Source organism: Ranitomeya variabilis, chromosome 8 (assembly GCF_051348905.1).
Source record: "Ranitomeya variabilis isolate aRanVar5 chromosome 8, aRanVar5.hap1, whole genome shotgun sequence".
NCBI lineage: Eukaryota > Metazoa > Chordata > Amphibia > Anura > Dendrobatidae > Ranitomeya > Ranitomeya variabilis.
The window spans coordinates 158,314,761-158,330,150 of NC_135239.1; the positions used below are offsets into that span (position 1 = coordinate 158,314,761).

Genomic DNA, 15,390 nt, shown 5'->3' on the forward strand with positions numbered 1-15,390 from the left:
CCCATCAATAGTGAGAAGGGTGATAACACACGGTGGCTCAGAGGTTAGCATTGTAGCTTTGCAGTGCTGGGGCCCTGGGTTCAAATCCCACCAAGGACAACATATGCAAGGAATTTATATGTTCTCTCATGCTTGCGTGGGTTTCCCCCAGTTTCCTCTTAGGCTACTTTCACACTTCCGTCTTTTTTCCTCCGTCACAATCTGTCGTTATGGGCAAAAAACGAATCATGCAAATGTGCTTGCAGGATGCGTTTTTTGCCCATAGACTTGTATTAGCGATGGATCGCGACGGATGGGCACACTTCGCATCCGTCATGCAACGGATCCGTCGTGTTTTGGCGGACGTGACGCACAAAAAAAGTTCAATGTAACTTTTTTTGTGCAACGTGTCCGCCATTTTTGACCGCGCATGCGTGGTCGGAACTCCGCCCCCTCCTCCCCGCTCATCACAATGGGCAGCGGATGCGTTGTAAAACCGCATCCGCTGCCCACGTTGTGCTAAATTTAGCACAACGTCCGTCGGTACTTCGGGCCGACGGTTTGCGACGGCCCCGTACTGACGGAAGTGTGAAAGTAGCCTTACACTACAAAGACATACTGATAGGAATTTAGGGTGTGAGCCCCAATGGGCACAGTGATGATGATGTTTGTAAAATGCTGTGGAATTAATGGCACAATACAAGTGAGGAAAAGAAATAAGCAGATTCATGGTTTTAATTTACAAAAAAAAAAATTCTACTGTGTACCCTGTAACAATATGAACAACCATATCTAACAGAATTCAGGAATGAGACATTCACAAACTGCCAAATTTGGGCCCTGGTCTCATGCATACTGCTAAAAAGAAAACATTTTCTCGAAATCCTCCTAACACCAAAAGCTGAACTCCTCAGTGTCTCCTGCCTGTGTTTCTAATATTAAACATATTAGAATATTAAACAGATGATGGAAAAGTTTGATGAACAATAAATATTCTTAAAATGTATCATACCCATGAAAAAGTCCAATATTGAAAGATCTATTAGGTCTAGAAGTCGTGTTCCCTCGTTGTATGGCGGTGTCTCTTTTACCGTTTCACAATAATTGGGGTTCGTCTCCCAGCTATATTAAAAAAATACAATAAAATACCATCAGATAAGAGATGATGTCAGCCCCTACCAACTTATATGAGCTCTGCACTCCTTAGAACATCTGAAAATGTAAATGTTACTATACATAACCAATAAAAAGGCAGACTCCTCTCTACCTATAACAAGATCACTGTAGAAAAGGAGTTTTCCACTACCAGGATATTGATTACCTATCCTTAAGGTAGGTGCTCAATATCAAGTCAGTGGGAATAGAAGTTGATCTGCAGTACCCAGGAGCGGCCACTAAACAGTATGATGGCGCTATGGTGTTCCACTCTATACACTGTATTACTCATTAGTTCTATACAAGTTCATTATCAGCCAGCAGGTGGCAGTAAACCCTTTCAATATGAGTCACCAGTGTCTAGTATTACCTGTGTGTTCTCTGTGGTTGAGGCTCTAGTGAGGAAGCAATATTTGGTTAAAGGGGTCGTCCACTAGTTAACTGCTTAAGTGCCTCACGAAATATAGAAAAACATATACTTTCCTGCGAATCTGTGCCATTGCTGCAATTTCAAAACTGCCATTCCTTTCATCATGTAACATTATGCCATGTGAGTGCTGCAGTCAGTCAATGGCAACTGATTGTCTGCAGCCTTCATTCTTCCCTCAGATAAACTGTTCCGTCTGAGAGAACTATGAGCGTTGCTGCTGATCACATGACATAACAGTATATTGTGATCACCAGGATATCAAAACATTATGTACCCAAAATGGTATCAATCATAACATCAGCTGAGCGAGCAAAAGCAATACTAGATGGAAAAATACTAAAGTTACTCAAATGCTTTTTTTTTTTTTTACAAGTTTCATATTTTTCGTCCTACTAATGGTGAAATGTAGATTGTATGTACAGTAGCTGATATAATCTTTTACTGTTTCTTATTGGCTAATTTAAAAAATATATATTCTGATATAAAGGGAAACCAGAAAATAAATGAATTAACGCTGCTAACAAGCAATGTGTGAACCTGGCGAGTTGGGTCAGGAATTCATACTCCGCTCAGCCTAGCCATGTAACAATGCCAGAACAGAGGAAGAAATCAATATTATGTTACTTACTCTGCCTTTTTACTTTTGTGGTATGAGCGCCTCCAAGGGCTACGCCAGGATTTCCTTTTGGCCAATGCAGAATCTGGCAAGAAAGCCGCAAGAGATCCCTCTAGAATGTCCGGCTTACCACACAGGGCATGCTCTGTAGAGCAGTAGTAAGAGCACTCGCCATAGAAGCAAACATTGTTGGCTGGGAAGAAATGTAAGAGGCATGAATTACTGTTTGGTGCAAACATACTATGACTTGACAACACATTAAATTAGGAGATCCTTAAAGGGAATCCATTACCAGGTTTTTTCTACCTCGTTTGAGAGCAGCAGAGACCCTGATTCCAGCAATGTATCACTTAGTTTAGTGGGTGCAGCCGTTCTGACACAAGCAGAGCTGACAAAGCGTCCCCCGACCGCACCAGGTTCTCTGTGTACACTGTCTGTTGACAGTGAGCTGCTTATCACAGAAGCGGGTGGGGTCGGACAACTTGGCATGAGGCAGCTAGTCCTAGCAATGATAATGTCCACGTAATAAAACCTTAATTGTAAGTAAACAGCACATGTGACACATCGCTGAATTCAGTGTTTTAACCCCTATCGTATGCTGTCCTCAGATTAGATAGCAAAAATCTGCTGACAGATTCTCTTTATCTTCATGGACAAATATTCAACTATATTTAAATCACCAGACTTGATTTTGTGTGAATCCATTTGCTATGATCCACTGAGGCATGAACTCTATAAGAGCCCTGAAGATGTCCTCTGGTATCTGATACCATGACACAAGTATCAGATCATTTAAGTTTTGTATATTTTTTGGGTGGCATAGAGTGGGGGTGCAACAAGGCATTTGTCCTGGGCACTAGGACATGGGAGTGGGAAATTGTGCTCTCTCTGCGTCCATTATCATATGATCCAGGACAGCCAGCAGTATGCATTGCTTTTAGGATTCACCGAAAAATTGTACTATTAAAACTCTATTTTATTGATATAATTAAAAAAATAATCATTAGAATCTATCTATCTATCTATCTATCTATCTATATATAGACTCCCTAAAAAATGCTCTTCCTGACTGCAGAGGTTGGCACCCTGAATTTGCAAGTGGCACCCCCGCCCACTGATGGCTGGCCCTAGTGAGCCCTGATAGGCCCTTTTATAAATGGAATCTTATTACCACCTGAATAGCATATATAAAATAATATTAACCCAGGGAAATGTAAAAGGAGAGATAGAAAAATTGTCACCAATAAAATCTAATTGCTACCAATAAAAAGCAAACGATATAAAAATAACCACCGAGCAAATACTATGGTATATCAATTCATATGTTCTTGATAAAATTAAGTAAGCCTATAAAGACACCAGCATAGAGTATGAACCAGATGGCCACATATGTTATATGTTAGTGCACAAAGGAAAGTTACACATGGAATAGACACATCAGCTATACTGATACCAGATAAGGATAAAAACGGCGTATGCTTCAATGTGTGTTCTATCATAGGCGCATGCACGGATCATTAGTACAAAACCCGGACATGGCCGTCCGTTTCATAATGGGTTCCACCATTAGCGCATGTGCAGGTCACATAAAATAGTGAGTCTATATAGGAGATTGATTACGTTCCATCCACGTGCTTCACAATAGGTGCGCAAGAGATATACTGTGCACAAAGAAGGAATGTTAAACCCTTAGTGACCAGGCCAAATTTTACAATTCTGACCACTGTCACTTTATGAGGTTATAGCTCTGGAACTTTTCACAGATCCCACTGATTCAAGGTTGTTTTTTAGTGACATATTGTACTTCATAATAGTGGTAAAATTTGTTTGATATGACTTGTGTTTATTTGTGAAAATATCAGAATTTGGGTGAAAACTTTTAAGAAAAAAAATCAAAATTTTAAAGTTTTTTTTATTCTTAAACCAGTCAGTCATGCTGTAGAAAATAATTAACTAATATAATTTCCTTATGTGTACTTTACATTTGCATCATTTTTCAAACATCATTTTATTTTCTTAAGATGTTAGAGGAGCTAAAGGTTTAGCAGCAATTTCTAATTTTTTCAACAAATTTAGTTAACCTGTTTCTTTAGAGACCTATTCAGATTTAGGGGTTTAGCCAAAGCAAATACAGAACATGAATGCCACCAAAAAGCGTACAGGCAAGATAGGATTAAAAATATGCCTTTATTAAATAGATGTGGCAGAGGGTTACACAATATTAAGAATAAAATTACAAAAGTGCGCAAGGACAGGACTACGAAAAAAACCATGAATCATATGGTTATAATCATTAGCAGCAACCAATATAAAATAGCTATATTGCTAAGTTATACAGCCATGCACCTCACTGTGCAAAATAGCAAAATATTAATTAAAGTGAATAATGTGCATATAAAACAACATACAATAATACATTTGTCAAATAAAGTGCAACATAGTGCTTAAGTGTAAACAAACATCAGCCAAGATCAACTGCTGACCGAGACATATATGGAAAATTAAATGGACCTGAAGTGCAAAAATTATATCATAGTGGTATAATATACCAGAGAGGCATGCTGAATAAAATAAAGGTTGTGCAATGATGATAGGCTTTTATCTCATCAATATATATATATATATATATATATATATATATATATATATATATACACACTCACGGGCCACTTTATTAGGTACACCATGCTAGTAACGGGTTGGACCCCTTTTGCCTTCAGAACTGCCTCAATTCTTCGTGGCATAGATTCAACAAGGTGCTGGAAGCATTCCTCAGAGATTTTGGTCCATATTGACATGATGGCATCACACAGTTGCCGCAGATTTGTCGGCTGCACATCCCAAAGATGCTCCATACAAGGCAGGATGGATCCATGCTTTCATGTTGTTTATGCCAAATTCTGACCCTACCATCCGAATGTCGCAGCAGAAATCGAGACTCATCAGACCAAGCAACGTTTTTCCAATCTTCTACTGTCCAATTTCGATGAGCTTGTACAAATTGTAGCCTCAGTTTCCTGTTCTTAGCTGAAAGGAGTGGTACCCGGTGTGGTCTTCTGCTGCTGTAGCCCATCTGCCTCAAAGTTCGACGCACTGTGCGTTCAGAGATGCTCTTAGGCCTACCTTGGTTGTAACGGGTGGCGATTTGAGTCACTGTTGCCTTTCTATCAGCTCGAACCAGTCTGCCCATTCTCCTCTGACCTCTGGCATCAACAAGGCATTTCCGCCCACAGAACTGCCGCTCACTGGATTTTTTTTCTTTTTCGGACCATTCTCTGTAAACCCTAGAGATGGTTGTGCGTGAAAATCCCAGTAGATCAGCAGTTTCTGAAATACTCAGACCAGCCCTTCTGGCACCAACAACCATGCCACGTTCAAAGGCACTCAAATCACCTTTCTTCCCCATACTGATGCTCGGTTTGAACTGCAGGAGATTGTCTTGACCATGTCTACATGCCTAAATGCACTGAGTTGCCGCCATGTGATTGGCTGATTAGAAATTAAGTGTTAACAAGAAGTTGGACAGGTGTACCTAATAAAGTGGCCGGTGAGTGTATATATATATATATATATATATATATATATATATACATATATATATATACGGTATATATATATATATATATATATATATATATATAAGATATGCCAAAAAGGGATATATTAGATAAGGTGTACTTCACAAAATACATATACAATGCAATAATGGTGATGGAAGTATTATAGCGATATATATATATATATACGAAAATTGTACCTGAAGCGTCTGCTGAGTCCCATGCCTGTGCACCCCGACGTACGTTTCGGAGGATTTCCTTCGTCGTCCCCCTGACTAAATGGACATTGAGGGGCCTACATATTGTAAACGGCCCAAAAGTGATACCATATTAAAAAACGCACACCTCAAATACTTCAAAACTGTTGTCAATAATTTTTTTAACCCTTCAGGTGCTACACAGGAATTAATGTAAAGTGAAATGAAAAAAAAAATTAATTAAATTTTACCTCTAAAATGTTGCTTTAGCCCCAATTTTTTTTTCACTTTTGCAAGAGGTAATACCACAAAGTGGACCCCACAGTTTATTACGCACTTTCTTTAAAGTGCAGCAATACCCCATATGTAGGCAAAAAGTTCTGTTTGGACAAACGGCAGAGCTCGGAAAGGAAGGAACAATATTTGAATTTTGAAACAAAAATTTGGCTGAATGAGATTGTGGATGCCATGTCACATTTGCACGGCCCCTAAGGTTCCTAAAGAGCAGAAACCCCCCACAAGTGACCGCATTTTGGAAACTACACCCCTCAATGGTTCTATTCAGTGATGTAGTGAGCATTTTGAATCCACAGATACTACACAGAATTTGGTAACATTAGATCGTCATATTGAATATGTCATCATATTGTCATCGATTTTTTTTTGTTGTAACTTTTGATAAAACCCTAAATCTAATACTAACAGCAACGAATAAAAGAATAAAAAATTATAAAATAATATTAAAAAAGAATCTGACTAGGGGGATGACATGGGGGAATGTGTGGTTATGGGGGTGCACAGTGAGGCACAGCCCAAGTGCTGCATTATGTCAAGGTCAGGAACTAATAGGAATAATCCCTGCGGTTGCCGGGTGCTGGCAGATCTTGGCAGGTGCACTGCCATTTTGCTTCGTGAACAGGAGGAGGTGGGCCGGGAATGATGGGTCCGGTACTGAAGTACAGTGGGGGGGGGGGGGGGGGGCTGGGATCACCATTTCTTTCTCCTCTGACATGTTAGATCAGACCAGACAGGTCAGGGGTAAAGTTGTGGAGAAGAGTAATGCAGAGTTAGGCTATAAAAATATAGCTGAAGGTCTGAACATCTCACAGAGCACTGTTCCATTCATCATCCAAAAATGGAAGGAATATGGTGCAACTGCAAACATACCAAGACATCACTGTACACCTAAACTGAAATTCCAAGCAAGTAGAGCACCAATTAGAGAAGCAGTCAAGAGACCCATGGTTAGTCTGGACGAGCTGCAGAGATCCACAGCTCAGCTGAGACGATCTGTACACAGGACAACTATTAGTCATATACTTCACAAACCTGATCTTTATGGAAGAGTGGCAAGAAGAATGCCATTTTTAAAAGCAAGTCATAAGAAGTCCCGTTTACAGTTTGCAAAAACCCATGTAGGTGATACAGCTAGCATGTGGAAGAATGTGCTCTGGTCACATGAGACCAAAGTGGAACTGTTTTGGCTAACTGTAAAACACTTCATGCGGTAGAAAACGAACACTGCACATCACCCTGAAAACACCATCCCCACCGTGAAACATGGTGGTGGAATCATCTTGCTGCTATTGACTCAGGGGAGGCTGAATACAAGTGTATGTCACAATTTTCATGTTTAAAATAATTAGACAGTCATGAATCACTACCTTTTCACTTTACAAATACTTGCTACTTTGTGTTGGTATATTACGTAAAATCCCAATAAAATGCATTTACGTTTGTGAGTGTAACGAGAAAAAAAGGGGAAATTTCATGGGGTATGAATACTTTTCAAGGCACTCTATGGAGTAGTTATTTTTGTAAAATATACCGTAATACATGTGCTTGGGGGATATTTGGGATTCAGCTTTGCACTGGTGAAAGTGACTCACAGATTGCAAAATGTCTATGGGTTAGGGGGAGAAATATTGGTCTTGCTCAGGGGTTTGTAACCATCACTATGCCACTGGCCGGGGCTTAACTAGTGGGAAGGGCTGGAGGGGCATGTGCCCCGGGTGAAGTTGGTAGGGCAGAAAGATGGTGCACTGTGGAGACAGTTTATTTGCAATTAAAGCTTACTGCGACAGCTGACTGACATACAGAGTGCCTCTGTTAACAGCAATCAGCTGCTTTATTTAACTGCTGGAAGTGCTCAGTGTGCAGTGGCTGCAGCAGTCATCATTTCTGCTGTAGCAGCCAGCGATCCTTCCTTGCTCCTCACCAGTCCTGTCTATAATAAAGCTGCACCTGTGAGGGGTGGTGTACTGCAGGAAGGGGCTGTACATAAAGGAGAGTTCTTTTATTGGAACATGAAGGCGGCTGAAGGGAGTGGTTGATGTCACTTTACATGGGACTGTATGCAGGTGGGGTCTGAAGGAGGGTAACTTTATTTACATAGGACTGTATGTGGTAAGAGGCTACAGGAGAGATATTCTACAGCATGTGGCAGAATGGTAAATTTGAAGTTACTTAGTTCCTTTTTTTTCTAACCTTTCCTTATTGTAGTATCAGCAATGTTTCTATTCTCTTCTTCTCCACGTGACAGCTCTTCAGACTAGCTGTCTCACACAGCATCTATTGTGTGGATTGTAAATCGGAGAGTTGAGTAGGAGATCCTCTATGTGAGTCCCATAGGATTGCATTGAGAAAATCAACTTTTGGTTCACACAAAAGACGCTGTGTGATCCATCATCTGAAATGTGATCAGAAGATACAGAAAACCAGAACTGTGCTGATATCAGGAAAAGATGATGGGCTTCCTGCCTCCAAAACAACACAGACACAAAAGAAAACACTGGCTGCACATTTATCTCCCCCCAACCACACCCTTGAGGTGGAGATATGTGAGTAGGCGTCCCGCCCATCTCTGACCTACTCACCATCAAAGCCAGACCCTGGAGATGACTGATTACTCTCAGTACATACTATGCTGGAGGAAAACTTATGGCTTTCACATCACGCAGAATAATAACCTTTGGGACACATATCTCCCCTCAGATATGGCGCCAGTGACCCTGTCACCCTACATACCATTGACTACACACCCACAAAGGTAGAACAGACATTAACCCCTTTCCAACATTGGGCCTAGATTATGCTGATGTCGGACTTCCCTTATTTGGTGCGAGCTCCAGCGCTGAGCCCGCATCTTTTTGGGCATATGATGGCTAATCTATACAGCTGACATGTGCCCGCAACAATCTCTGGTGGAATCACTATCCACCCGCCGCTGTTAACTAGTTTAATGCCGCTGTCAATTTCTGACAGCGGCATTTAACTCATGCTTACCGGAAGCACCTTGCTAATCCAACCCATTGGTGACCCCGTCACATGATCGCGGGTCATCGATGGGTCGACATAACAACCAGAGGTCTAAAGCACACATCTATGGTTATCATTGCTGGATTGCTATGAGCGCCGCACTGTGGTCGGCGCTCATAGCAAGTAAATATTTCTGCTACAAACAGGCAATCTGATCATTTCCTGTGTGTATCAGAGGCGATAGAAGTAGTGAAGCTTCTAATCTCCCATGGAGACTATTGAAGCATGCAAATAGTAAAAAAAAGTTTTTAAAACTATTTAAAAAATAAAAAAGTTCAAATCACCCCCTTTAGCCCCATTCCAAAGAAAACAATAAAAAATATCAAATACGCAAATATTTGGTATCGCAGCATTCAGAATCACCCAATTTATCAATATAAAAAAAAAAGAATTAACCAGATCTCTAAATGGAGTAGCAAGAAAAAAATTCAAAAGTCAGAATTATGGGCGATCAAAAGATCGTATCTACACCAAAATGGTATCAATAAAAACGTCATCTCTGCGTGCAAAAAAATAAGCCCTCACCCAGCCCCAGATCACAAAAAATGGAGACACTACAGGTCTCGGAAAATGGTGCCATTATTTTTATTTAACCAAATTTTGGAATTTTTTTTACCTCTTAAATAAAAAAGAACCTAGACATGTTTGGCGACTATGAACTTGTAATGACCTGGGGAATCATATTAGCAGATCAGTTTTATCATTTAGTGAACATGGTAAAAAAAATAAACAAACAAAAAAAACTGTGGAATTGCTCTTTCGTGTCATTCAAAAGTACAACTTGTCAGGTCACGCTATTGTATAAAAAACAATTAGGTAATTGCAAAAAAAAAGAAATACATTTGCAAATGGAATACAAGATTCCAAAATTATTGCTACATGTAGTAAAAAAAACCCTACCTACATAATTGTTCAATACCTAACAATAGATGGTTAACTGGCCAGTGACTACCGTTATCCTCTGTGCAGCATCTCCAATTCATCCGTATCTGAACAGTCAGCTGGGATGGAGTTACTGTGTGGAGACAGTATATGCAGAGATTTTGAGCCTCCATACATCCAACATGATTCCAGTAATTCCTGTAGTGAGTGAGCTGAAATGAAGTTGCTGTACAGAAGAAGTTGTTCTAGACACTACTGTGTGCATAGAAATCATGAACCTCCATTCAGCAACTCTGTTCTAGTTACTCCTGTTCTGAGACGGCAAAAATTTAATTACTATTTGGAGAACGTTCTTACACACCTCTGTGTGCACAGAGATTGTGAGCTCCATGCATCAACTCTGTTTTTGTCATTCATGTAGTGAGACAGCTTGGCACAAAGTCACACAACATTATGGCCACGTTTCATCAAGACACAATGGCCACGATTAATCATTGCTTTTGCACCTTTTTTGTGTGGTATTGTGTGTTTTGTGTCTTTTTTTTGTTTCAACCCAATCAATTATTGTATTTGTGTCTTATTTTTTTCTATTTTACATGTGCTTGCTTGTTTCTTTTTGTTTTGTTTTTCCGCTTTCTAGGAGGAGTTTGGCCATTCCAGATGTTTTAATCTGATTTATGTATTGCGACTTTCTTAAAGTTGAAAGATTTGGTGCCACCCCTCTTCACTCCCTCTCTGGTGTATTTTTGAGTATACCAGTATTTTTGAGCAATATTTGCTCCATTTTGCAGAATTTCTAACTTATGGAGCTAAAAAATAGCAAAAAGAGTTTGAGAAAGGAAAAAAAGACAATTTTTCTCCTTGCCCCAAATTCATGAATCACATGCATCATTTTTAAGAATTTGATGCCAAAACCTGCAACTAATATCACAAAACAAAATAAGAAAATGACTTAAAAAAACAAGCTAATCATGAATCGAGGCCAATATGAGTACATACATCAGTCCCTATATAAGAACCTTAATAAGTGTATACATTGCCTTGCGAAAGTATTTGTCCCCCTGGAACTTTTCAACCTTTTCTCACATATCATGCTTCAAACATAAAGATACAAATATAAATTTCTGGTGAAGAATCAACAACAAGTGGAACACTATTGTGAAGCTGAACGCGATTTATTGGTTATTTTAAATTTTTGTGGAAATTCAAAAACTGAAAAGTGGGGCGTGCAATATTATTCGGCCCCTTTACTTTCACTCCAGAAGTTCATTGTGGATCTCTGAATGATCCAATGTTGTCCTAAATGCCTAATGATGATAAATATAATCCACTTGTGTGTAATCAAGTCTCCGTATAAATGTACCTGCTCTGTGATAGTCTCAGGGTTCTGTTTGAAGCACAGCGAGCATCATGAAGACCAAGGAACACAACAGGCAGGTCCGTGATACTGTTGTGGACAAGTTTAAAGCTCGATTTGGATACAAAATGATTTCCAAAACTTTAAACATCTCAAGGAGCACTGTGCAAGCGATCATATTGAAATGGAAGGAGTATCATACCACTGCAAATCTACCAGGACCCGGCCGTTCCTCTAAACTTTCATCTCAAACAAGGAGAAGACTGACCAGAGATGCAGCCAAGGGGCCCATGATCACTCTGGATGAACTGCAGAGCTCTATAGCTGAGGTGGGACAGTCTGTCCATAGGACAACAATCAGTCGTACACTGCACAAATCTGGCCTTTATGGAAGAGTGGCAAGAAGAAAGCCATTTCTCAAAGATATCCATAAAAAGTGTTGTTTAAAGTTTGCAACAAGCCACCTTGGAGACACACCAAACATGTGGAAGAAGGTGCTCTGGTCAGATGAAACCAAAATCGAACTTTTTGGCAACAATGCCAAACGATATGTTTGGCATAAAGGCAACACAGTTCATCACCCTGAACACACCATCCCCACTGTCAAACATGGTGGTGGCAACATCATGGTTTGGGTCTGCTTTTCTTCAGCAGGGACAGGGAAGATGGTTAAAATTGATGGGAAGATGGATGGAGCCAAATACAGGACCATTCTTGAAGAAAACCTGTTGGAGTCTGCAAAAGACCTGAGACTGGGACGGAGATTTGTCTTCCAACAAGACAATGATCCCAAACATAAAGCAAAATCTACAATGGAATGGTTCACAAATAAACATATCCAGGTGTTAGAATGGCCAAGTCAAAGTCCAGACTTCAATCCAATTGAGAATCTGTGGAAAGAGCTGAAAACTGCTGTTCACAAACGATCTTCATCAAACCTCACTGAGCTCGAGCTGTTTGCCAAGGAAGAATGGGCAAGAATTTCAGTCTCTCGATGTACAAAACTGATAGAGACATCCCCCAAGCGACTTGCAGCTGTAATCGCAGCAAAAGGTGTCGCAACAAAGTATTAAGTATTAAGGGGGCGAATAATATTGTACGCCCCACTTTTCAGTTTTTGAATTTCCACAAAAATGTAAAATAACCAATAAATTTTGTTTGGCATCTTTATGTTTGCAGCATGATATGTGGGAAAAGGTTGAAAAGTTCCAGGGGGCCGAATACTTTCGAAAGGCACTGTATATGCTTCTTAATACATTCTGCCCTCATTTAGGAATTCTGTGGGATCTACTGATTTATGAAATAGCTGAGCAAAGCAAAAAGGAAAGCCCTTCAAAGAACTCAGATCATTCATTAATTCAGACAATCACATGCATAAGAATTACTGTGGATTTTAGGCTGCAGATTTGCACAGGTAAAATCCATAGTGGATTTACACAGAAAACACAATTCTAACATTTTTTGGGGGAACTGTATTTACGGTGGTAAAAATCACCTTGCAATATGATTGTCCTCATCAATATGATTACGTCGATCCCATGCATGTCCAGTTTTTCCGATTATTTTAGTGTTAAAAAAAAATCTGAAGTTTGCAAAAAAAAATTGGGGGGTTGTGCCTCCATTTTCAGAGACCCATAACATTTTCATTTTTTAGCTGATGGAGCTGTTTGATGGCCTATTTTTTGCAGGGTGAGATGTTGTTTTTATTGGTACCATTTTGAGATAGATGTGACTCTTTGATTACTTATTACAGCATTTTTTGTGGAATTGCAGCAACCAAAAAACGTAATTCTGACTTTCTTGAATTTGTTTTGTTTTCACTTTCTACCGATCGGGATAATTGTTTTTAGATTTTAAAAGAATTTCTGAACAGGGCGATACCACTTGTGTGTTTTTTGTTATCTTTATTTTCAGTCGGGAAAAAGGAAGGTGATTTGAATTTTTATATTTTTTAATTTTCTTCATTTTTTTTTTACTTTTCATTGCCCTTCTTAGTCTACTTGGGGAACTTGAAGCTGTGATGGTCTGATCGCTTGAGCTATACACAGCGATGCCACAGCATCGCTGCACATAGCAGAAATCACAATCTCCTTTGACCACAGGCCACAGTAAATACCTAAAAAGAAGAAAATCCCCTAAAAAAATAACTTTTAATGATGACTGTTTAAAAGCTTTATTGATATACATAATTCTGTCAGATATTGGACATTAAGGCTGCATACAGGGAAAACCAGTTAAATGGCTAACAGACCCTAATTGACCCTACAAAGCTTTTAGCCTACGAAACTGACTCGCCCGCCAGGGCCGTGGGGTACTCGGTACCCGGTCCTGTGGTTCACAGGGGAATGTCACGGTAGCTGTGACCCGGGTCCGTGGCCCTGGGCACCCATGTAAAAGGGAAAGGTCTTTAAAGGGATAAAGCTTATGTTCGTGACCCCACCTGTGGTATTCGGTCAGGGTGACCGACGCTGCTTTAAGGGGTCCGCTGGGGTGATGTTATGGCAGCTAGATGGTATACCTTCCCACAGGTGAAGTATATCACCAGGGCTCCGGGTGTGTAGATGGTGGTATGGTGAGAGGTGCAGAGAAGAATGAGGACACAGGATTGCATTCTCTTTACCTTGTTTACTGTTGGTTTCAGCAGCCACAGTCCAGGGCACCAGACCACAGGGCAGGTAGGGTCCGGCCGGTTCGGAGGCAAGTCCAGAGTCCCCTTATCCAGGTGGAGAATAAAAGCCTTCCTTTGCGCTGTAGTGGTGTAGTCCCTTACTGCTAAGCTTCACATAAGGTCCTCACAGATGTTATCTCTCTCTTTGTCCCCTGGATAGGATAGGACAAAACCCGTATGACTGGTGACTTGAGCCTGTTTATAGGATCTCTTAGATGATCCGGCTCTGCGGGGTGTCACCGTGCCTCCTGGGTGTGGGTGTGGACAGGTAATGTGCAATTAGCTGTCCTGCTGGTCTCTGATGTGAGGCGTGGAGGTACTCACAAACTCGGTGTTCCGGCTACCGGTGTTTCTTCGCCTCATAAAGAGGCAGCCTGCTCGGGGCTGGTCCCCTTCTGGTATCCTCTTCTGTGCTTCCTCTCCTGCTTGTCTACTTCTGGGAGCTGCAGCTCTGGAGGCATGCATAGCTCTGTTGATCCTCTGTCCTCCTCAGACGGATGTCTGGAACAAACTAACTTTCCCTACCGACTGCCAGTTATCTATAATATAACGCTGGGAGCGTCACTCTGTCCGAAGCCTTTATAGACTGCGCAAGCGCAAGCGCCGTCGCAGTCTGGACCCCACAGAGTGACGCTCCCAGGAGATCGCGGTATGCGTAAACGCTGAACGCACACCGCGATCTCCAACGGAGAAGCAGGGACGAGCCAGGAGGGTGAGTATGCAATACTTACCTGTCGTGTTCCACCGACGCAATTCCGGGCCGTGAATGTCCCCCTGCTCCCGGAATCGGCACCTGCGCAGTCCGCGCTTTCCGGCGCCATTTTCTTGAAGACACACTGCGTGTCTTCAAGAAAATGGCGCCGGAAAGCGCGGACGCCTGTGACATTCAGTTCAGAGGGCGCGATGACGTGCTTAATGCGCGCCGCCCTCTGACTGAACAGTCACAGCCAGAGGACCCGGAAGACAGAGCGGTGGAACGGGGGACAGGTAAATATAGCAAGTGCCGGGGGCCTGAGCTAGCGGCGACTCCGGCACCTGACCCCCACAGCGCGCCGGTGTCCCCGCCTGCTCAGGCCCCCAGCACAGCCGCCCGCACTCTCAGCACCACCACGCACAGCCACCCGCACTCACCACCGCCACGCACAGCCGCCCGCACTCACCACTGCCACGCACAGCCGCCCGCAGTCACCACAGCCACGCACAGCCGCCCGCACTCACCACCGCCACGCAC

At 41.6% G+C, this 15,390-nt stretch overlaps 1 protein-coding gene across 1 annotated transcript in view; it reads right to left on the bottom strand.

The window, feature by feature from the left end:
- The window catches only part of LOC143788582 (extracellular serine/threonine protein kinase FAM20C-like), a 112,980-nt gene that overhangs the window by 19,039 nt on the left and 78,551 nt on the right, over positions 1-15,390 (bottom strand). Inside the window, exons 6-7 of the mRNA XM_077278364.1 lie at positions 2,193-2,373; positions 992-1,101 (exon numbers count right to left, since the gene is read on the bottom strand). Coding sequence (XP_077134479.1) covers positions 992-1,101; positions 2,193-2,373 — 291 coding nt within the window. The remainder of the gene's footprint in view (positions 1-991; positions 1,102-2,192; positions 2,374-15,390) is intronic.